The 24,875-nt window shown below is 44.4% G+C and overlaps 1 protein-coding gene across 4 annotated transcripts in view; it reads right to left on the bottom strand.

Annotated features, from left to right (window-relative positions):
• Window positions 1-24,875, bottom strand: part of WASF3 (WASP family member 3) — an 89,562-nt gene that overhangs the window by 29,083 nt on the left and 35,604 nt on the right. For all 4 annotated transcript variants that reach the window (XM_059995853.1, XM_059995856.1, XM_059995854.1 and 1 more), the window contains exon 3: window positions 8,982-9,124. In XM_059995853.1, the coding sequence (XP_059851836.1) occupies window positions 8,982-9,114 (133 nt within the window). In that variant the 5' untranslated portion in view covers window positions 9,115-9,124. The remainder of the gene's footprint in view (window positions 1-8,981; window positions 9,125-24,875) is intronic.

Here is a 24,875-nt window from a genome sequence, read left to right as displayed (position 1 = left end):
TAATCCCACAAATACACTGGGGATTCTGTGTGTTCATTACCCACACAGTTAGAGACAGTTTGCAATTTCCTTTTTGATTTCTTCTTTGACCCAAGGAGTTATTTAGAAGCTATTGCTTGGTTTTCCAATATGTGAGAAGTATCTAAAAAGGTTATTGTCATTATTTCCTCATTAACACCACACTCTTTATGGTATCAGTCCTTTCAAATGTCTTATTCTCTGGCTAAGCATATGTCCCACCTCGAGGAACATTCCATGTGGACGGAACATTAGAAGAACGTGTATTCTACAGGTGGGCGTTTAGTGTTCTGTAAAGCCCCATCAGGTCAGATTGGGGGGGAGTGTTGTGCAAAACTTCTGTATCCTGGTGAGTTGTGATTCTCAGAATCTGTCTGTCTTTCCAAATTTGGGGGCAGCGGTTTGTCCTGTGACCTCAGTTCTCTGAAGGATCTAAGAGAAGCTGGTGGATTTCGGTTTGTTAAGCTCTTTTCCTGTTATGCAGGCGGGAGTGGCTTCTAAGTTCCTGAAACGCTGGGCTGGAGTCATCTGTGGATCCTGTTGCTACTAACTTCTCTTTCTCTTAATTATGAGTCATGCTTTTCTCCTTTCCCATGTGTCTCCTATTTTAATTTTTTGCTGGACAACGTGTGTAAAAGACTAGTCAAGAATGAAGTAGACAGGGCTTCCCTGGTGGCGCAGTAGTTGAGAGTCCGCCTGCTAATGCAGGGGACACGGGTTCGAGCCCTGGTCTGGGAGGATCCAATATGCCGCAGAGCAACTGGGCCCGTGAGCCACAACTACTGAGCCTGCGCGTCTGGAGCCTGTGCTCCGCAACAAGAGAGGCCGCGATAGTCAGAGGTCCGTGCACCACGATGAAGAGTGGTCCCCGCTTGCCACAACTAGAGAAAGCCCTTGCACAGAAACGAAGACCCAACACAGCAAAAATAAATAAATAAATTACTGAACTCCTACCCCCAACATCTTCTTTAAAAAAAAAAAAAAAAAAGAATGAAGTAGACAACATTTACTCCTATGAAAGGTGCTATGTCGAGGAGGAACACGACTCAACTCAGGACGCTGGTAATCACAATCGTGGACCTGAGAGGGGAGTGATCATGGTTAGGACAACTTTAGAAAACAACATTAAAATCCTTGAAAATCTTCCCTCAAAGTTTTTAGATGATAATAACAGTGTAAATCACAACCATCAGGAAGACACCTGTAAGTCACTGAAGACACGTTACCATAAGCCTATGAACTCACGAAATGGAAAGAATACCGATGACAAAAGCAGAGAGGTTTGACGGCAGACTTGACTGAACATTCGGACGTGGCTAGCTCTCCACCTGTGCTCTGGACAATTAGTCTACACTTAAATCCTGCCGTGTCGCAACCTGTCCAGGGCAAGAAGTGAGAAACGGCCCCCTCGTCGTTTCTTCTGTGAAGGAAGTGTTTCCGATGTTCCAGGTGGGGCGGTAAGTGCTTGGATTCCCAACAGTCCTGCCTTTGTGGGGGACTCTCATTATACTCACCTCCAGTTCTACGGCTGACGGAGTTGTGCCTTATACTTTCCTAAGTACACATTTCTCTTACCCCTCTTCACTGGCTTCCTATTTTTATCCACAAGTAATGCAAATACTTATCTCAGATTGAAGCAGTAAACTTTAAAAAATTCGTGCTGTTTCTTCCAGTCAGCTCTGTCCACTACATTCACACGTTTCCTCTTAAAGTACCTCAACCCAGCCTTAACCTGCATGGAAATGAACTTATGACCTATTTCTTGCATATACTGTGTTTACATCTTCCCTTTCACTTCAAAAATCCCATTTGGCTAAGACCATCCAAGAAATCTATTCAGTGCATGCCTTCAAAATACTTAAATCTCTATTCTGACTAGAACTGCACTTGGTATAATCAATTAATACAACCCTGAATTTCAGATCCAATTACATAAAGCAGATGTATTATACCGCAAGCCCTCAAGGAAGCATTTTTATGACGATTTGGCATTTGGTTTGATACGAGACATAATACATACCATAAGGAGTAGCAATAAAAAAAATAATCACTAATTAAAATCTGAGAAGAAAACAGAATTTCTTTCTCATTTATACAAGTACTCAATATAGAAATTAATAGAAAATAGATTTTGTAATAACTTTTTTCAGAGACTCACATTTAAAATTAATGGAGTCTCAAAATTTTAGACCATTTGTAAGAACGATCCTAGCTCTTTGTGAGGAAGTTTGATGACCTATAAGATGTAAGAAATCTTAAAAAAAAAAAAAAAAAAAAGTGCCAAAAAAGACTAGTGCCTCCCTGACAAAGAAACATACAGTTATGTCCAACAGCAAGATAATGGTTAATGATACTGTATCAATATAACACAGTAACCTCTAGCTATTAAAAATGTGTCTTAGAAGACTCAACAAAGATGTTTACTATATACAAGTGAGTATAGGCTACAAAACCGTATGTGTGAGGTATCATTTTTATAATGATGTATACAAAGCATTATCAATGATTTCCTGATTAATAAAAAAATTGTAATTTTTTTCCTTTGTGTTGTCCTGTGCTAAGTTCTCTATATGATCTTATTAGTATCATCAAATATAACCAAAAACTTTGGGGCAGGGGAGGCACCTAAGGTCTAACTCTTTTCCTTGTGACATACTCTTAAGAAAGGAAAGGGAAGACAGCTATAATCACAAGAACGAAGTGAAAGAAGTGGAAACCAGCCTGGGAGGTATTGAAGTGGATTTGCGTCATCCTTGGTACAAATGCCCTATTTCCTTTTTAAAGCAAATTATATTAAAATTACATTATAATATCAGTAGGAATTTGATTGCAAGACACTGTAATTTTTTTTTTTTTTTTGCAGTACGCGGGCCTCTCACTGCTGTAGGCTCTCCCGTTGCGGAGCACAGGCTCCGACACGCAGGCTCAGCGTCCATGGCTCACGGGCACAGCCGCTCCGCGGCATGTGGGATCTTCCCGGACCAGGGCACGAACCCGTGTCCCCTGCATCGGCAGGCAGACTCTCAACCACTGTGCCACCAGGGAAGCCCAAGACACTGTAATTTTAATTGAGCAACTAGCTGATAAGAACAAGAGCACTCAGATAATTAATCAAGGAAAACGATGAAAAAGCACTCCTGATTTAATGTTAACTGCTACACTAAACTGTCATTATTTGAAGAAAAAAATATCAATATTCCATTACTGGAAAACCAAGTGACACACTAATTTTTTTTCAATGAAGTAGAGTTGACTTACAATATTATTTTAGCTTCAGGTATAGAGTATAGTGATTCAGTATTTTTACAGATTATATACTCCATTAAAAGTTATTACAAGATAATGGCTGTAATTCCCTGTGCTGTACAATATATCCTTGTTGCTTATCTATTTTATACCTAGCAGTATGTATCTCTTAATCCCATACCCCTATCTTGCCCCTCCCAGTGGTTACCCCACTGGTAACCACTAGCTTGTTTTCTATATCTGTGAGTCTCTGTTTTGCTAGATACATTCATTTATTTTTTCGATTCCACATATAAGTGATATACAGTATCTTTTTGACTGATTATTTCACTAAGTATAATGTTCTCTAGGTCCATCCATATTGCTGCAAATGGCCAAATTTCATTCTTTTTTATGGCTGAGTAATATTCTACTGTATATATGTACCACATCTTCTTTATCCATTCCTCTGTCAATGGACATTTAGGTTGCTTCCATGTCTTGGCTGTAGTGAATAGTGCTGCTATGAACACTGGGGTGCATGTATGTTTTCAAGTTAGTGTTTTCATTTTTTCTGGATATAAACCCAGGAGTGGAAGTGCTGGGTCATATGGTAATTCTATTTTTAGTTTTTTGAGGAACCTCCATACTGTTTTCCATAGTGAATTCACCAATTTATTGATACATTCCCACCAACAGTGTACATATCCTCACTGACATTTGTTATTTGCAGACTTTTTGATGATGGTCATTCTGATAAGTGTGAGGTGATATCTTGTTTTGATTTGCATTTCTCTAATAATTAGAAAAGCTGGATATATCACCCTCCCAGACTTCAGACTATACTACAAAGCTACAGTAATCAAAACTGCCTGGTACCAGCACAAAAATAAACACACAGATCAATGGAACAGAATAAACAGCTCAGAAATAAACCTACACACTTATGGTCAGTTAATCTACAACAAAGGAGGCAAGAATATACAATGCAGAGAAGACAGTCTCTTCAACAAGTGGTGCTGGGAAAACTGGACAGCTGCATGTAAAAGAATGAGATTAGAACATTTCCTCACACCATATACAAAAATAAACTCAAAATGGATTAAAGACCTAATTGTAAGATGTGAAACCATAAAACTCCTAGAAGAGAACATAGGCAGAACACTCTTTGACATAAATCACAGCCATTTTTTTCATCTGTCTCCTAAGGCAAAAGAAGCAAAAGCAAAAATAAACAAATGGGACCTAATTAAACTTAAAAGCTTTTGCACAGCAAAAGAAACCACTGACAAAATGAAGAGACAATCTATGGAGTGAGAGAAAATATTTACAAATGATATGACTGACAAGGGATTATTATCCAAAATATACAGACAGCTCACACAACTCAATATCAAAACAAACAACCAACCCAATCAAAAAATGGGCAGAAGACCTGAACAGACATTTTTCCATAAAAGACATACAGATGGCCAACAGGCCAAGTAACACACTATTAACCAAAACCACTTTAAAAAGTGGCTTTCCTTCTCCCTCCCACTCCCCTCCCCACACCGTCACTCATATTAGAAGTTAGTAACACTCAAAGGAAAAAAATCTGAAAACTACTAAACACTAATTTTTTATTTTATTGGACAAAGCTTTGAAAGCTTTTGATACTTATTCTCTAATTATAAGGCTGTTCAAGTTACAAATTTCCTCTTCCTCATTTCTATGACTGTTCTTATACTCAATACCAATAAGCAACATTTTTTCATTGAAAAGAAACAATTCCCTGAAAAGCCTGGGAAATATCTAGTTCTGACAAAATTTCTGGCCCTTTAAAGTCAAGTGTCTAGTTTGGATGTAGTGGGAGCACTGTAACCGGTAAAAACCTAAAGATTTCCCCAAAGTTACGTAGAGTCACTGGGGCTTCAAAGGCCTATCTGGTACCAGGACCGGGTTCTCTTGTTTGATGTAAAGTTATTTAAACCTTCATGATGACCCTGAACTGTTCCCCCATAGATGTGATGAGAATCAGAACGATCTGGTGAATCGGGCCCTCAATTGCTAGTCTTCCTTTTTGGAAAAGACCAAAGAAACTCCTTCTGGCCCCTTGGTCTGTTCTTCCTTCCTTAGACCCACTAGAGAATTAGTTACTCTGGATTACGGCAGGAGGACAAGTCTGCTGCTCAGGCAGGTATGACCGCTCTAGGATCAAGGCAAATCCCTAAAGTTCCCCTTGGGATTCCCCCAAGACGGCCTTTGTAGACAAAGTCTAGCCTCCCTCTGTATCACTTATAGGAAGTTCAGATGACTGTACATCACCTGTCCTAATCTGGGAGTGGAGGCGCTGGGGCAGGGTGGGCAGGAGCCTACTGAATGACGGTCAGAAACTCAAAGGAATAAAAAAATAGACTCTGTTTTGACTTTATCTTGAAAATTCATCCTCAGTAATAGATGAATTTTAATATGACAGACTCATACTTTCCTAAAACTTCACTTTAAAAATAACTGATGAATGATTAGAAAATTAGAAAACAACACAAAAACTCTACTCAGTGCTCTGTGGTGACCTAAGTGGGAAGGAAATCCAAAAGGAGGGGATATATGTGTATGTATGGCTGATTCACTTTGCTGTACAGCAGAAAGTAACACAGCATTGTAAAGCAACTATACTCCAATAAAAATTTAAAAAAAGAAATCTATTTATGTCCAGGAAAAAAAGGAAAAAAACATTGTTTTATTGATTTATAAACATTCTTTTAAATTCTTATTTTCCTTAACAATTTTAGATCATAAAAATTTTTTTGCATATACCTTTTCTCATCTCCTGTATTTCCACTCAGTGGGAAGAAAAACCTACAAAAACTAAAGATTCACCCAAAATGTAGACGCCACTCATCATGTGCGAGAGTTTATGGCAGGTCATAATTGCATGTTGCCTATTGTATGACCATATTGACGTCAATTATATATGCTTTTGTAACTTCTAAGTAGGGACCCAGCTGACTTTATTTGCTGTAGGCTGCACCTAGAGGAGCACCGAGTGAATAAACAGGAATAAATAAATCACTGGTTATCAGTAATTTGCTGCTCCACCACCAATAAACAACCATCCTAGTTTTCTGAAGTTACACCCTTGGCTCTCACACCCCCGTCCTCCCTGGGCGGCGAGCACGGGGCACCTGGGCACCTGTGAGGGTCTGCCGTGAACCGGCCACGCGGCTCCTTGACTGGGCGCGGGGCCATCAGTGCAACCCTCCTGCCTCGCCGGCCCGGGGCCTCGCTTGTGCCCAGTGCCTGTTTCTCTCCCCGTGCCCTCCTGCCTTTCTTCGTCCGCTGGCTTCCTCTAGCTCCTTGAGGCCTCCCTCTAGCTCCTTGAGGCCTCCCTCCACCCCCCGCAATAACCACGCAGGCCTGCGATGGCCACCGGGACCTCTCGGTGCTGGGCCACACCCCAGCGGTAGATCCCACGATAAACGAGCACACGCGCTGTGTCTTAGTTCAAACTTCCCGACAGAACACGACTGGCCCAGACAGGCTTTTCGATCCAGACACGCAGCATCTGACTTCGTAGGTCACCCCGATCACGATCCCTGCAGTGATTCCTAGCATCTTCTGTTCAAGCTCCCCCAGTGATTCTAGCAGAGAATCAGGGCTGAAGCAGGCTGACTGGGGTTGGACTGTGCTTGAGGCCAGGACCCATGCCTGGTCCACTCACGAGGCTAGAGCAGGATGTGTGTACAAAGCGTCACCACGGCTCCAGGGGTGCACTGTTTCCTACTGCTGCTGTAACGAATTTTCACAACTTCAGTGGATTAAAACAACACAAAATTACCATCTTACAGCTCTGGAGATCAGACGTGTGAAATGTTACCACGGGGCTGAAATCCAGGCGCTGGCAGAGCTCTGTTCCCTTGGAGGCCCCAGGGGAAGGTCCAGTTCCCAGCCTTTTGCAATGTACAGAGGCCACCTGCACTCCTTGGCTTGTGGCCTCTTTTCCTGTCTTTGGACCAGCAACGGTTGATGGATCCTTCTGACATCCTATCATTCTGACACTCCTTCCTCCCACTTAAAGGACCCCCGGGATTACATGGGGCCACCAGACAGCCCAGGATAACCTCCTTCTCGTGAGGTGAGCTGACGAGCAGCCTTAATCCTCCCCTTGCCCGGTCACACAGCACATCTGCGGGTTCCCAGGGTGAGGATGCAGACATCCTCAGAGGGGCTGTGATCATTCTGCCTACACACGGACTCTACAGAACAAAACGTACCCTGCGGGTAGTTTCACTTAGAAGAGACTGTGGCCAGGCAGGCACCTCTGATGTAACCCTGCGCACGAGGCATGGTGTGATTATTAAAACCTCAACAGTTCATGTTGGTTTTCATCACTTAGACCTTATGCCAATAGACGTTTCAGCCATAAGAAAACAAGAGACTGAAAAAACATTCTCGTGGAGATATATGAATGCACACAGAAATACCTTCACCCTTCAATAATTCACAAGGTATCCTCCTGTAATTATACGAATTTATACATTTTGCCAACCACCACTACCAAAAATCAATTATAATTAGTTCAGATTCCAGAAGAAATCTATTTTGAAGCACATTTTAAGCAATTTCCAAATTACTTTTGTTTAGCCAATGATTATAGACATAATATATCAAAAATATACCAATAATGATGCGCTACAATTCTTCTAAAGAAAAAAAAAAAAACTCATCCATAGTGTTTCTTCTCCAAAACAAATAAAAGCACTTGAGTTGTTTTTAAAACCGCTCTCCCCGGCTTGACGCGGCCAGGATGTGAAATTTCATGGAGGATTTTCTCATTATTAACAGAGGTTCTGAAAATTTAACTGTGAAAACCTGTCATCCAAAATGCAGTGTGAACCATCTAAACTGAAAAGGAGTGGGACGAAGTGAGAAAATAAGATCACGACGTAAATGTAAAAGTTAGGGAGAAAGACTGCAACTTCAAAAAGCTCTGAAGGAAAAGCATTTTCATGCATATGTGAGTCTTAAGAAATAGAATATTTCTTGGGTATTTCATATTCATGTTCAAAATTAGAGTAACAGGAAGTCCTCTCTTCCTTACGCTTGTGTTTGCTTATATTTCTATAATCTGTGTATGCAATGTGTACATGGCACTGCGTACGTGTAACCATCAACTCATCTGCTGACCTCAATCTGGAAGTCAATACCTGCATTTTAACCTTCAGTAGGTTAAAATCAGCAAGTCTCACTAGCTTGGGGCTTCATTCTTTGATTCATTTGGAATATTATTCAATCAACAAACATGTATTGAGCCTCTATTCTAACGCCGGGCATATCACAGGTGCGACCTAGTTTTCAATTCGTTACACTGAAAAATAATTAGTCCTGTCCAAGTTTAATGCATAATTCACATTTTTGAAAATGCCAATTATTTTATCCTCATTTTTAATAAGCTTTTAAAAATGAACACTACTTTAAATCTACACGTTTGGTGGTACCTAGTGACTTGTGAACTGGTCAATGCTAACTTCGTCACATGAAGCTGGTAGCAACAGACCAGTGAGGGGGCCACAGCTGATTGCATGCTGGGAAATTCAAGAGGGAGGGTGGGAGGGAGGGAGGGAGGCTCTCTCCTTCCAAGCTGCAGGCCTCTTCTCTGGACAATCACGTAACTACTGAATTGAAATCAATTTGCTAATTTGTTGAACTATGTCACTGGTAATCAGAAGAAAGGAGTCCCGAGGCAGGACACTCACTCAGACTGCTCAGCTGACGTATGATGGCGGCCAGGGTGCTGTTGGTCACACACTCGAGTTCACTGGGGATGCCCTCGGGCAGGGCTCCCCGGCACAGGTGCCGGGGTTCGATGTTCCTCTTCACTAAAGGCATGGCTCACAATCTGAAAATTAAAAAGACAGTTTTAAAAGCTCATATGCACGTTTTAACAAGCCTAGAGTTGCAACTCCCTGGAAAACTGACTCTTTTCCAGGAATCCGCATTATCCTATCATTTCTATGTGAGAGAATCGGCTCAATATGCAACAGATGTTGAATTCCTTACGTGAATGCCATAGACTTCAGAGATATATGGACAGCACAATCCCACTTTTATAGAAAAGGGATGCACGCGAGATTTCCAGTGAAGCGTTAGCGACTGAATACGTGCATTTTTACCCTTCCCCCACTCCGCTAAAATGACGAGAGAGAGGAAAGGCACAAGCCCACACGTACTAAGGGAGGAAAGGACACAACAGCCCAAAACCACAGGCAGCGCTTACAGACTAGGACACAGGAAAGGCCGAACCTGGGCTGCCAAGGAGGGAGCAGGACGGAGCCCACCTACCTGGGCGAAGGGTCACCAGACACTCAGGAAAGCCTTCCCCATTATCCTGGGAATTCAATCCACTTCTCTCCTCAAAAAGTACGTTATACATCCAATGACATCTCAACGTTTTGTTTAAGGAGGTATATAGAATTTCAAGCCTACCACCTATACAGCAAATCTACTGCCCCCTACAGCAGGAGAAAACCCAGTGACTGGGACACACTGTCACCCTGACAGGGCGCCCACAAGGCCCAATTCACAGGAGCAGCACCAGAAAAGCCAAGGAGCCTGGTGGCGTCTGAGCAATTCTCGCTACGTGAGACAAATAATACCCTGTTCAAGTCACTGTTGCTGGGTGTTCTGTTACTGAATTAAATTTATTCCCAACTGGTACAACGGCTCACCTCAAGAAGCTGGAACTAGCGAGGCACATGGTAAATCTTTCTTTCCTTCCTCCCTTCTCCATTACCTCTGTTCGCGCATCCCATAAACACCTGCTGAGCACTGACCCGACACCAGGCAGTGTGCAAGGTGACGAGGACCCCGTGCTGAGTGAGACAGACAAGGCCCCTCCCCGCCCCCCCGGGGAAGTGAGACATCGGTCCAACCGCCCAGGTCAGTGGACTCAGGCTATGAAACCCCCTGGGGGACCCTGGGCAGCCTCTCTGTGGACGTGACTGCTGAGCTGAAATCAGAAGGGTGGACAGGGGCTATCTCACAGGGCTCTAGCAGAGGGCGAAAGGCGGGGGCAGCTGTAGAGGAAAAGTTCTGCTCAACTGGCCAGTGTTTTTATCGACTATTTCCGCCTCTTGTCCATTAAGGGGCTGGTTGAGCACACCGACCACATCTTCCAACCCAAATACTACTTCATCCACTGACCTAGGTGCACAGCCTGTGGTACATCACTTCACCCCTCCATGCCTTCCTTTCCTCCCCACAAAACGGGGATCACAACGGGACCTACCTCACGGAGTGAGGACTTAATGCATTATTACATAATAAACCACTTAGAACAGGGCCTGGCATATAGGGACACTCAAACAATGTGACTAATTATATTAATTTTATCATACCTCATATGTTGTTATGATGTTAATTCTGACTCTGATTATAACAATAAAAAAGGAACAGTTCACTGTTTGAAAATAAGGCTGAACCACAAAAGACGGATAACAATATCTACATTAAAATTATGTCTAAGAACATATATACACTATTATGTATAAAACAGGTAACTAATATGAACCTGCTGTATAGCACAGGGAACTCTACAGCACTTTGCTGTCCAGCAGAAACTAACACAACACTGTAAAACAACTATGCCTCAACTTAAAAAAAAGGAAGGTAGAACTGCACGTAACCTCAATAGCCGTGGACCCATCAAACACTGAGCACCGACTGTGTACCGGCCCGACGCTGACGTCTAACACCTTCATAAATTCAAGCGGGAGACTGAGAGGTACCAAAGGAGAAGGGACTGGAATTATCTAGAAACTGGAAGAAGTGAGGAGAAGCCCCCGACCCTTTCAACTGAAAGCCTGTGGGCCTCCTTCCGTGCAGACACTGTGGTGTCCACTGGGCAGGGTGGGTTTAACAGGCCTCATGATGCTCTCACTGGCCTTCCAAGGCCATCCCATTCCCCACTCCCATCCAGAGCATCAGACTGGGACGTCCCAAAGCCACATCACTGATGGGAGGATATCTGAGTCCTATTTGGGGGACTAGTTTGGGGAAGTCGGGCACCCAAAGGAGCTGTTAGAGTCTGGTTCATCTCAGTGATGTTAGCCATACTTCTACATCCGTTCCTAAAATTGTTTTTCTTCATGTACACATATGCTGACATTAGGAAGACATGGGCACTGTCTCCCACCCTGTCCTTAAACATCTCATGATAATTAAGAATAAGAAAGGGACCAGGTGGTGACGAGAGAACCTTTATATGCATAAAGATAAACTAAAAATGTCCCAGAGTGCCAGAAAAAAGAAATGATGTCAAAGAAGAGGTACACATCCAAGGAAAGCGTGTTAAACTAGGAAAATTCTAGATACACTAGTCTCTAGTCAAACGTGTAGCTATGATTTATGCCATTTCTTCCTGGGAGAATCAATTAGAGCAAGAGGCTGGTAACGAGTCATAATAAACTAGAAAATCTCCTAAGGAAAAAAAGAAAAATCATTAACAAACTTAATAAGAGCATAAAGTATAGGAAAGAAAAATACTGAGAACCAATCAGCAGAGACTGGAGAACTAGAAGGCAATTAGGCAACAGCAACTACCAGGTACATAAAGAGGTGGCGAGCACCGCGGGGGCGGGGCGGGGGGCGCAGTTTCCACAGACGCCGGTGAGCAAGGGATGCGGACGGGACCGCAAGGCTCTGAACCCACCTGCTCAGGACGCTGCTCAGTGAGAACGGCCCACGTGTGAACTAGCTCTCGAGTAAGTTCTCACAAGAGGGTTGTACAAGGGCTTGGGGTAGACATGAGCTCGGAGCTGAGCGCCGACTGTGTATATAACATTCTCTTCCAGGTGCATTTGTATTTATTCAAGATGGAATGTCCCTCCTTCCCCATATTTTTCGACCTCTGACAGCCCCAAAACTTGCCAGTCTGACACCCCCCGACCCACCACCCGTATTTCTTTGGATCCGCCGTCGTTCAGATACACAAAATCCTAACTACACACGCACCCCGCAGACGTCCCCCCTGCACGTGCAAAGCAGGCCAAGCGGTCATCACCTCCCCCTCCTTCCCTGACTGGGTGGCTCTCCGACGTCAGATGTGCCGTCACGTCGTCGTCCTGGCGTATCTGGAGCTAACACCGCCGTTTCCCACAAGCCGTCCTGAAAACCACACCAGCCTTTTCGGAGCCTCCCCCTGCCCTGCCGCCCTGCCCCGCCCCCGCTGAAGTCCTTCACGTTTACACCTGAGACACCCCCTCCGGCATCGGTGAGCTGCCTGGAGCCTCCGTGTGTCCCTGACAGACGTGCTGAAGGCGCCCACCCGAACAGTCGCCTGTGATGCTATCAGGGCACAAAGGAGAAGAGCTTAAGTCTCTGCAGGGGCATTCACCACATCTTGTCTTTTCTGGATTCTCATGCTTCGACACCTGAGCCCAGGCTCAGCCTGCAGGGGCTGCCCTCCCGGGACTGGCCAAATCCTGAACTCGCCTTGCCATCCAGCCCACCAGTGCAGGGCCCTCGCCACCACCTCCACTGCTCCCAGCAGGCCACCTTCCGCCTGCCCTAATCACCCGGGCGCCAGACACCAGGAGTGACCTCACACCCCAGAGCCCCTGAGATTATTCAAATGAGCTCCTCCTAAACCCGCTCACCCTGCCTCACCCGTGCCTCCGAGAAAATCCACAATACAGGCTCCTTCCCCTGATCCCCCCCCACTCCCTCTGCCTCGACGGCCCTGGTGCTTCCCCGTGGGGCCCCCGCCCCTGGGAGCGACTCACTTTCTTGTCAGTGGCAGTTGTCTCTGGATCCACTGGCTTCACTACACCTCGTGTTTCCTATTAACACACCATATTCTAAACAGTGAGAGGTCTGAGAAGGATTCAGAAGAGGCTGCGTTGTCAGACGCTCACACAGCTCCCCGCTTACTGTCCCCAGCACCCCGCAGAGCCGGTGTGCCTGCACTGGGCCAGCACAGACGGCGTCTCTCCCCGCAGGGCAGACCGTAAACTGCCCAGATTTCGGGGCTGAGTCTATCGACTCTGTTCCCCACAAAGCCCTTCACAGCCCACACCATGGCTCGAGCACCCCAATGATGCCTGCTGACCTCGTGCCCATATACATACACACGCATATGTCTATCTGCCCCTCCCTGGGCACCTGGCCTATTGTTCAGTAGTTCAGCTCTAATTAATCCCAGCCTTCACTTCTCACTGTCATTATACCTAGATGTGGGGTTCCCGCACCTGTCTAAATACACAAGACAACAGAGAGAGAGGACATGCTGCCGTCTGTATAATTTTAGAAGAAGGGTTGCATTTCACAGATCCTTTTGAAAGTTCTAATCACCCAGCAATGACTTTTATGGCTTTCCTGTCAGTGTGAAGTACTCTAACAGATGTATTTTTTCCCAGACAGCCTTTATCTGACGCGAATCCAGTTTTGAATAAATGGAAGCGCAAGGAAGAGGTAAAGGAGAAAATGTTGAGTCAATCGATTCTCTTGAAAACGCTTTGCAGTTACAGAAACAGACATGGAATGAGCGAATCCACGCAGTCACCAGCAAACAACTTCCATGCGCTTCACCAGCCCATCCCTGGAACGTCCCAACCATTCTTCAAAGCCACCCTGCGTGCTAAGAAAAAAATCTAACACTGCTAATCAAATGCTCAAGGACTATCCGAGGTAGCATGAGGTTTACTGCTAAGCCTGCAGTTTGTCCAACTTTTCTGGGAAATGTCTCAGTTTACAGACACAACCTGGTTCACGCAACTGTGAACTAGATTCCAAGGCACGACCGAAACCAGGCCAGGGTCCCTCCCCAGGAACCTGGAAGTGGGACCACGATGTCCAGATTAGTTGCTGCTCTTTGGAGCAGCAGAGATGGAGCACTCTTCACCACTTGAGTGGGAGGCTGACGGTCAGTCTGCAGCAAGAAATGAGAACGGGACAGCTGAGGGGAACCAGCAAAGACCAGACAGCGACGGGGCTCCCAGTGGCTCTGCCCAGGCTCCTGCAGACCTCAGCCAACCAGGACGGAACCTTCTCCTACACCCCCACCTCGGGGTCGGACGTGCATCACGCAGGATGCCTCTTCCAGCCTCCTCTCCTCTTTTCACACAGGCACATCCCCCATCAAACTTTTGCAGGTGGGATCCCATAAGGACACAGAATAAATAATATAAGCGGACATTAGACTCTGATTTTTGTGTCACCTTTTCAAAATAACCCCGAGTCAGTGTGTACTAATTACACCTTCTGCGGGTTCCTTACAGGCCGTGTGGAGGTTCACGTGAAAATGTGTGCTGGGCAACAACATGTAAGATACTAATGATCTTATTACTTTAATATCACGTTCATTACTGAAATAAGATACTTAATATTTCCCATCTAATTTTGCTTATTGTACAATTAACCTAAACCTGAATTTTTCCTGTAATTTTACTCATTATGCAACGAAATGTCTGCAAACTGGCATTTAACTTCTCCAAGTAGTACTCTTGTGATTAAAGTCAAAGGATTAAAGAATTTCAGAACCATATCAATGTGTTTTCTACTTTCACTCAATTTTCCTATCTTCCAATAACGTATTTCACCTCTTTTTAGAATTCCATACACTGAAACTCTTCCGTTTTCCTACAGCATCATTAATTGGAATGCTTTTTTTTCTTAAAAAATTTATAGAAGCAATTCCACAGATGTTTAAAATAGTAAGAAGTTCTCAGAATGTCCCTTTCCACAGCCATTCCTGTCCATGTGAACCATCTGGAAGATCTCTTTCGGGCGAGCAGTCGACTTAGTAATACAAACACAATGAGTGGGTTTTTCCAGATATCCCACTGCTGGTGGTGTTCAGTTGAATTTCATTGTGTTCAGAGGACAGGCTTTGTCTGACTTTAACTCCCTTAAATTTGCTGAGATTTGTTTTATGGCCCAGAAACCCACGATTGTGCTCATTCCCCAGTTTATATTACGATTGTAGAAAGGGTTGACTGGATGCAGAGTGACTTAAAGAAAGTGCACTAAGTCCTTATTACATACTTAAAACTATGTTACTGATGGCCCTGTTTGAGTGTATAAAACTGACAAAACTGTGATGGATTTCTGCCTCCACCCTGCAGCCATAAAGACTTCCTGAGGCTGGAGGACGCGCACAGCTCAGGAACCTGACGGTGTTCGTGATGCTTTCGTTTCTGCTCCCGACGCGCTGGTAACCTCTGCTCTGACTGCCACATGCCTGGTAGTTACAGCGCAGCACGTAGCAGAGGAAATCACGCGCCCAGACTCTCCTGCACCCAGCAGACTACACGTGTGCCTACTGCACATGTCTGGATTTTTAACCACATTGACTTGTATGTAGGAGTTGTGTCCTCAGAAGAAACGGGATCCCAGCACATGTGGCCCCATCCCTGCACCCACACAGAGCCGGTCCTCTGATTCCCACCATATTTCCCGCTGTGCCCCTTTTACTGTGAGGGGCAAGGACCGTGTCCGCTCCTCCCTGGCTTTACGGGACCCCGCCTGCCTGCTGACATTCCCCGGAAGGTACCCCCAACGCCGTCACATTCCCGCAGCCAGAGGAAGAGCCTGGGCCTCCTCAGCGCCCACCCTGTTCTGTGGTCTTCTAGAGCGACACCGCCTCACCTCTTTTACGTAAGCTTCAGAGGCAAGTCGTGATGAAGTCGGGGGGCGAAGTGGGGGAAAGACTGCGTAAGTGTAACAGTCGTGTTTCACTGGGATAAATGTCTAGGCTTTGTTACTAGAACATGGTCTGTAGGCTCCTGCATGATGAGGGACAGAAAGGCGCAGAGGAACCGGAGGCCCTGGGTTCCAGGCCCAGTTCTGCCACCAGCACTGCGTGACCCTGTGCAGGTTTCTTAACCAAGGTGGGCCTCGGTTTCCTCCTCCGAAGAAACAGATTTGCTCTCACAGGGCCCCCGAGCGCTGGCGCGCTTTCTTTCCTTCCAGTTAGATATACAGCTGGCTTCCAGAAACAGCCATATTGGATTCAAACTGTGCTCCAAACACCTTGTGCATTTTTATTATACTTTAGCCAATGGAAATACAAAGAATAAACATCAAAAATAAGACAAAATCCCTTTCCTGGAGGAAGTAATGGTTCAGTGAGAGAGGCAGGCATATCAATAAAGTTACAATCCAGGGTGACAAGCACTAGTTTAAGGTATTTCTCATACCTGGGAAATTAAAACACAACTGGAGGGCTTCCCTGGTGGCGCAGTGGTTGACAGTCCGCCTGCCGATGCAGGGGACACGGGTTCGTGCCCCGGTCCGGGAAGATCCCACATGCCGCGGAGCGGCTGGGCCCGTGAGCCATGGCCGCTGAGCCTGCGCGTCCGGAGCCTGTGCTCCGCAACGGGAGAGGCCACAGCGGTGAGAGGCCCGCGTACCGCAAAAAAAACAAAACAAAACACACAACTGGAAAGACTCCACTGGGGGATGGGGAGGTCACACCGCTTCACCGACCCTGCAGCGCACGCTCGGCACACGGAGGCTACTCAGGAAACGTCAGGTGGTGGAAGAATGCAGTTCGTTTCCAAGGGTTGGAAAGTATCATCTCGTTTTTGCTCAACAGCCTCAACAAGTAAATAATAAGTACCCCAGGGGAAAAAAGCAGATGTATGTCTATGGAATAACATAGTGATATGAAACCCCTGTCAAGTGCTTATTTTTGGAGGACGCTCAGAGATAAGAAACGGTCGCTTGTCTTTTATGGGCTACAAAACATCACCTGGACATTTTTTCAGGTGGACGCTAACATCTGGTTCTAACTGAAAAGGCAGAGAGTAGAGGTCGAGGCTGAGATTCCTCTGCACCAGCGTGTTCACCACTGGCTCCTGTCTTGTTTTTGTCTGCTGTAGAAAGAAAGCTCAAGGCCAGAAAAAGTGAAGAAAATAACCTACCACGAGTGGGATATGGAGAAGCAAGTGGTGAAGAGCATCCAGTAAGTGAAGAACAATCCGTGGTCTCTGCCCCGTCCTCCTCTCCTGGGCATCACGGGGGTGGCCATGGGGCTCAAGAAAGCTGCTCTTCTAGAACCTTCCACCAGTTATCTGCATATCTACATTGAAATTGACTTTTAAGCTCTGTTATGTCCTTCTTTAGTTTGGACTGGTTTTTTTTTTCAATTTAAAGTGATGAAATAAAATTATTTTTAAGGCAGAACAAGAAAATGTTTAAACATAAAATTTTCTCTGCCATTTGAGCCACTACCCTCCCCCCCCTTTAGTGTGCACTTTGCATCTGTATCACACATTATATTAACTGGATCCCCTTAAAGACACAGGAATGCCTGCTCACCCAAAAAAAGCAACTTCCTACTGGTGCCAGTGATGCAATGACTTAGGAATAACACTCCTTTCTCAATCCTGCAAGAGGTCACCGTGACCCACGACTCGCCTTGTTGGGCTCACAAACTGTCAATATGTTCCTCTGATGTATGACTCTGTCTCAAAAACTTATATAACGTGTGCTTTGACCTCCGATGAGCAGAGTCTTCAGAGATTTCTAAAAGACTGCCTCCTGGGTTATAATCTTCAGGATGGCCTGAATAAAATTTTCTCTTTCTTTCTTAGATTGACTATTGATTAATTTTTCATCAACAAATTACTAAATTCCTTTTAGATGCAAACCGCTTTAAAAATATATTCGTATTTTATTTCTAAGTCATTTTATAGTGTCTTGGTATCCATATAATCAGACACTCAGTACATTTGGGACTGTAGGATATACTTTATATTTGAGCCTACACCTGTTTTCTATTTCTCTGTTGCACATTGAAGTTTATTCTGATTCACGTTACTAATCCAGGAACCTCAGAGATGCTTTCACCGGGAACTGCCTTCCTTCCCTGTTTTGACCAGCCAGACAAAACCAGCTACTTAAATAAACTTTTTTTAAGATAAATGGAACCTGGGAGATCTAGACTGTAAAATAATCCCAGTCACTCCCAAAAGCTTCATTCTAGAGTAAAGGGGGAAAATCACTAGTAAAATGGATGAAAGTACAAATCACTTATTGAATGAAGGTCTCATATGCAAAACATACAAAGAACTCTCAAAACTCAGTGATAAAACTATCCAATTAAAAACATCAGCAAAATATATGAACAGACACTTCCCAGCAGACAGACAGATGGCAAATAAGCACCTCAAGGACATTTCATACCATCAGTCATTAACCATGAAGGAGATGCAAACTAAAACCACAAGGAGATAGCACTGCACACCTATTAGAATGGCTGAAGGCAACACCACTGACCACACCAAACATCGGTAAGAATGTAGAGAAACCAGAACTCTCTGCTGAAGGGGATGTAAAACAACCCAATCACTTTGGAAAACAGTCTGGCAGTTTCTTAAAAAGTTAAACGCACACTTATCAGAATGACCCTAGGAACCATTCCACTCCCGGGAATTTATGCAGAAGAAATAAAAGCATATGCCCAGGGACTTCCCTGGTGGTACAGTGGTTAAGACTCCCAGCTCCCAATGCAGGGAGCCTGGGTTTGATCCCTGGTCAGGGAACTAGATCCCACAGGCATGCCGCAACTAAGGAGCCCGCCTGCCGCCACTAAGACCCAGCACAACCAAATAAATAAATTAATTAAAAAAGAAAAAAAAGCACATGCCCACACAAAGACCCGTACATGAATGTTCATACAGCTTGATTTGCAAAAGCCAAAAACAACCCAAAAGAGAAACGACCCCAAAACCCATCAACGGGTGAATGGATAAACAAACTGCACTTTTTTTTTTTTTTTTTTTTGCGGTACGCGGGCCTCTCACTGTTGTGGCCTCTCCCGTTGCGGAGCACAGGCTCCGGACGCGCAGGCTCAGTGGCCATGGCTCACGGGCCCAGCCGCTCCGCGGCATGTGGGATCCTCCCGGACCGGGGCACAAACCCGTGTCCCCCACATCGGCAGGCGGACTCTCAACCACTGCGCCACCAGGGAAGCCCAACAAACTGCACTTCTTAGCAACAACGTGGAACGAATTACTGATACGGGAAACAACAAGGATGAATCTCCGATGGTTATGCTGAACAAAGGCCAGACCAAAAGAGTACACACTGTAGGGTTCCTCCTATGTAACTATGATACTGTGATTTATAATAACAAATATGTATTTTGTCTTCATCACCACTAATGGCACAGAGCTCCTAAAACTTAGAATTTCCTAAGTGATAAGAGCTATAAAGGGGTCTTTTGACACAAACCAACCCCTTTGAACCACACTTGCGTATGTGAATGAAGTGACTTCCGGACCTTCCCTAAGGATGGGGGCTGGTTGCCAGGGGAACCAACCCAGTGATTAGAAGGTTGGAATTTTCAGTCCCACCCCCAGACCTCTGGGGAAAGGAGAGGGGCTGGAAACCATGTTCAGTCACCCACCGCCAATGATCTAACGAATCGTGCCTGTCATGAAGTCTCCAGAAACCCTCCAAAAGGATGGGGTTCAAGAGCTTCTAGGCTGGTGAACCGGAGGCATCCACGTGCCAGAAGGGTGGTGCACCCCAAACTCACGGGGTTCTGTGTCTCATCATCGAGCCGCTCACTCATATCCCTGAAGGTCCTTCGCAACAGCCTGGTCGTCCATCTAGTGGGTAAACTGGTTTCCTGAGTTCTGTGCACCATCAGGCCCAGACAGGGGTCACGGGAACCTTGGATTTACAGCCACTCGGCCAGAAGTGCAGGTAACGAAGGAAGCTGGGGGGCTTGGCTGGGGGGATCTTGTGGGACAGGCCCTTCACCTGTGGGATGGGTGCTCTCTCCACCAGATAAACGTCAGAACTGAGTTGAACTGCAAGCCACCTGGCCGGTGTCACCAAACTGTTTGCCGTGGGGACACTACATGCCTGGTGTCAGAGTGAAGAAGCAGGAGACACACAGAGGACTGCTTTTCCTTTACAGTAACATTCTGGAAACGCACACCAATCTCACGACAGAGAGCAGATTCGTGCTTGCCTGGAGGTGCGGGAGAGACGGTGGGGGGTGGGGAGGGTGACAAAGGCCGGAGGAACCTTCCATGGGCGACAGCGTGCGCGCTCACGGCTGCGTGCACAGGTCAGAACTCACCAGACTGCACCTTTCAAACATGCATCATTTACTGTTGGCCAGTTACGCCTTATTGAACGAAGGTCTTATATGCAAAACATACAAAGAACTCTCAAAACTCAATAATAAAGCTATCCAACTAGTTTAAAAACTGGATCCGTGGGTTTGGATAAGAGATAAGAGCAGAATACAAATTGGGAGATGCCTGGAAAATTATTTCATATTTAGATTTTGACACGATGGTCAGGGAGAAAGAACTACTGTGAGCCACAGACACGGGACGAAAGACCACGACAGAAAAAAAACAGAAAAAGATAAATTTAGCAACTCGTCAGGCGCCACAGTTAATGGCTCGATGAATACAGCAAACGGAAATGCTAACTCACTTCCTAGGAAAAGTTTTCCTCCTACAGAGTTCCATCCTCCAGAGTGGATGTGTCCCCGCTCCACCATCAGGGACGGGCAGTGCAAACAGTGAGCACAGACAGCCGTCCTGAAAGGGGCCTGGGCCTGGCACAGCAGCCGAGCAAGCCAGACCAGCGAGCAGAACCCAAGTTCTTCAGGAGCTCAAGCCCACTACACCCCAGTCCTCACCTCCAAGACGGAAGCAACGCCTGCCTGCTCCCCTCCGAGGGCTCTGATGAGACCTCTGATGACGTGGTACACCAAGGCCACAAACAGCGTAAAGCGGATCCCAAACCCCAGATGCTACCCCTGTGCAGGAATCAGTGCTTACCTGACACATTAGAAAACGAACTCTGCCTCCCTTTTCCCGTTAGCTGGACAAGGAGGGGAAGGATGGTTAAGCAGCACCACCATCAGGCTGCGGTCACACTGAGATGCGTAGGAAAGGCTCACAAGCTGCTCAACGCGATGTTATTGTCACTAGTTACGACCCCCACTAAGTATCTGTTACATGAATGCCCTTTTAAATAAAACTAAAATTGTCAGCTTCTTATTCAAAGTACAATAAACATATGACCCATGGACACTTTATAAACACAACATTAAGCTGAGTGAACACTGCGTTATTTTCATAACATGAAACACGTGAATAAACCCTCAGACGCTATAACCATCCAGAGTGGCTTTAGCACTTGTGAGGGTGAACGGATCTCAGAGAATCTTCAGGGACTCAGACTCTACCTGTATGACCTATGACCTCAAGGTTTAATTCTCAAAAGCCTCTAGTTTTTGTTTCTATTTACTTGACCATAAATTGAAAGTCTTCTTGAAGATTAGGCAGCATCTCCTCTTCTTGTTACGAAAGATGCAGCACTTATTTTTCTCTGTCCTACTCTTTTGCACCAATTACTTGAGAACAACGTTCACCAAACAAATTAATGAAGCAAATCCAAAATGCGTTAAAAATAAATGTAAGCTCCTAGAGGAAACAACAAATTATAAGATACAAAATTAGATCATTTACCAAGTGTGTAAAGAAAACACTAACAGCAGAGCCTGAAATATCCACTTGGACCATATGGAGCTTCCACTTTTGTTGGTCAAAAATAGCCAAACGTTGGCAACTCATACGAACGACATCCTGAAATAAGGTCAAAATAGCAGAAAAGCTGTAGAACCTACCAACTGTTCCCTAGCAGACACGCTACAGATCTTGAGCCTGTATTTTTAGAAACCAAAAGCATCCTGGTGGCAATATTTTTGGCAACTAGAAGCTGTGTTCATGAAAGATAGTTAAGATAAACTGAATGGTTATTTTAGTTAACCACTCCCAACTGTTGGCACTATGCAAGTACCAGAGAAATACTAGTAAAATAGCTAACATTTGCAACACTTGGTCTCAAAACATCAAGCCTGGCACCCTATCGGCTTCATTCTTCTCAACACAGTCCAACAGGTGAACCGTGACCATTCGGGGTTTCTAGTTCACCTTATAGAAAATCAACCAAAGAAACAAAATCATAAAGCTAACGATGGTAACCCCGTTACAGGTGATAAATGGGAACATTTTACATACCTGAGCATTTTATTGTATGCGTTATGTCATTTACACCCCACTACAACCTTATGGGTTGGCACTGCCCTCGCTTAACAGATAAAGAACTCAGGGCTCAAAAATTAACTTATCCAAAGTGACATGATTCATAAGTAGAAGAACTTAAACTCAAAACCAGTTCTGCCACATGCCGTGGAGCGGCTGGGCCCGTGAGCCGTGGCCGCTGAGCCTGCACGTCCGGAGCTTGTGCTCCGCAACGGGAGAGGCCACAACAGTGAGAGGCCCGCGTACCGCAAAAAAAAAAAAAAAAAAGTTCTGGTGGGTGCCAAAGTCTTATGATGTTTCTGCAAGTAAGACCCTCTACCAGCATCACCATCCGAGGGTCCACGGTCTCTCCGATGCTCTGAGGAATATTTTCAATGTTTTCAGCAGCTTATCAAGATTATTATCCTCCTTTTACAGATAAGGGAAATGAGGATCAAGGATTTACGTGGATTTTGCTCGAAAGCTTAATTAAGCCTCTATGTTTTTAGCATTTGGACCCAAGATCTTCCGTAACTTCTAAATTTACACTCGTCCCCTGTGCTATACCAAGTACCGAGCACCAAGTGACAGGGCCGGTAACATGTAATGAAATGCACACAATTATTAAATTTGTTTAAGATTTGTAAGTATTCTACTTAGGCCGAAAAACAATTTCATTGCAAGAGACTTAGAAATGATTCCAGTAAAACCACCCAGAGATGCTGTCCTGTCATAATTCTCCCAGACAATTGGGACCACGACTCAAGATTCCCTCAGCCCCACACTGCCAACCACCGCAAAAATGAGCAAGTACTTGGAAATTACATAGCAGCCATTAAAAGGCACAATATGTGTCTTATATTATTACACAAAACACGTCTGTATAGTCTAAGAACTGTTAACTCCTCCAAAGTTAAGTGAGGGTTGTAACAGATTTAACAAATAACGTTGTTTGCCCTCACAAAATTTTAGAGGACATCTTTATATTGTTTCAGATAGCCTTTTTCTTTAACTTAAAAAACAAAAGCTATTTAATGAAGTTTAAACCAATGTGTAACTTTTAAATACTACACGTGGCTTTCCAGTTATATCAACGGAAAGAAGAAGATGCTGAAATAAGACTCTCACGATAGATTATGCTGACTTTTAAAACTTTAAAGAACAGTAATTTAAACCCACAAGTGATATAAATGTTGCCTTGCTTTTATGATTTTCAGATCATGACCACAGAACCCAAAATGTAGTAGATTTTATGTGCTGGCATTCAACAGCTATTCCCCAACCCCTGCTCTCCCTTCTATATCACAGAGGCTGGCAGGCTAAAGCAACATTTCTCAGGCCCCTTGCTAGGGGAGTTCTAAATTTGTTTTTGCTTCTTTCCCTATCCATATGCCTTTTATTTCTTTTTCCTGCTTTATTGCACTGGCTAGGACAATTCTGAATAGGAACGTTGAGTGACTAGCCTTGCTCCTAATGTCAGGCAAAAGCATTCAGTCTTTCACCAGTAATTGTAATATCAGCTGTAGGTTCTTCATAGACAGCTTTTATCAAGTTCAGGAAGCTCCCTTCTACTCCAACTTTTTTGAGAGTTTCCTTCTGTTCTTAGTTTTCTGAGTTTTTAATCATGACCGGATGATGAATACTGTTAAATGCTTTTTCTACATCTATTGAGTTGATCATAGGGGTTTTAAAAATTCTGTTGTTTAGTTTGTTGATATTGTGAATTATTCCTGCATTTCTGGAATAAATGGTCCTTGGGCATGATATATTACCCTTTCTATATAAACTGTATTTAATTTGTTAATATTTTGTGGCGAAATATCCGTTTTTTGTATCAGAGTAATACTGACCTCATAAAATAGTGTTCCTTTCCTTCTGTTTTCTGAAGGGTTTGTATATAATTGGTATTATTTCTTTCTTAATAGGTTGGCAGAATTCACCAATGAGACCATGTGGGCTCAGAGCTTTCTTTTGGGGACAATTTTTAACTACAAATTCAATTTCTTTAATAAAGAGCTATACAAGTTACCCATTTCTTTTTTTTTTTAAGATTTTTTGATGCGGACCATTTTTAAAGTCTTCATTGGATTTGTTACAATATTGCTTCTGTTTTATGTCTTGGCCTTTTGGCTTGCGAGGCACATGGGATCTTAGCTCTCCAACCAGGATCAAACCCGCACCCCCTACATTGGAAGGCAAAGTTCTTAACCACTGGACCGCCAGGGAAGTCCCTATCCATTTCTTCTTGAGTGAGGTTTGGTAGGTTGTATCTTTGATGGAATTTGTCCATTTATCTAAGTTATCGTATGTATTAAGTGGCTCATAATATTTCCTTATCTTCCTATTAATATCTGTAGGATCTAGATTGATGGTCTCTCTTCTCTCTCTTTTTCCTGATCACTATGACTACAGGTTTGTCACTTTTATTGATCTCATCAAAGAAACAGCTTTTGGTTTCACTGATTTTTCTCCTATTTTTTTTTCCTGTTTTTTATTTCATTGTTTTCTGCCCTTATCTTTATTATTTTCTTCCTCTGCTTGTTCTGGGTTTAATTTGCTCTTTGCCTTCTAGTTTCTTTTCTTTTTTTAATT

This window comes from Delphinus delphis, chromosome 18, assembly GCF_949987515.2.
Source record: "Delphinus delphis chromosome 18, mDelDel1.2, whole genome shotgun sequence".
NCBI classification, from domain to species: domain Eukaryota; kingdom Metazoa; phylum Chordata; class Mammalia; order Artiodactyla; family Delphinidae; genus Delphinus; species Delphinus delphis.
Note: the sequence above shows the minus strand (reverse complement) of the source record. Positions and strands in the feature narration are given on the sequence as shown.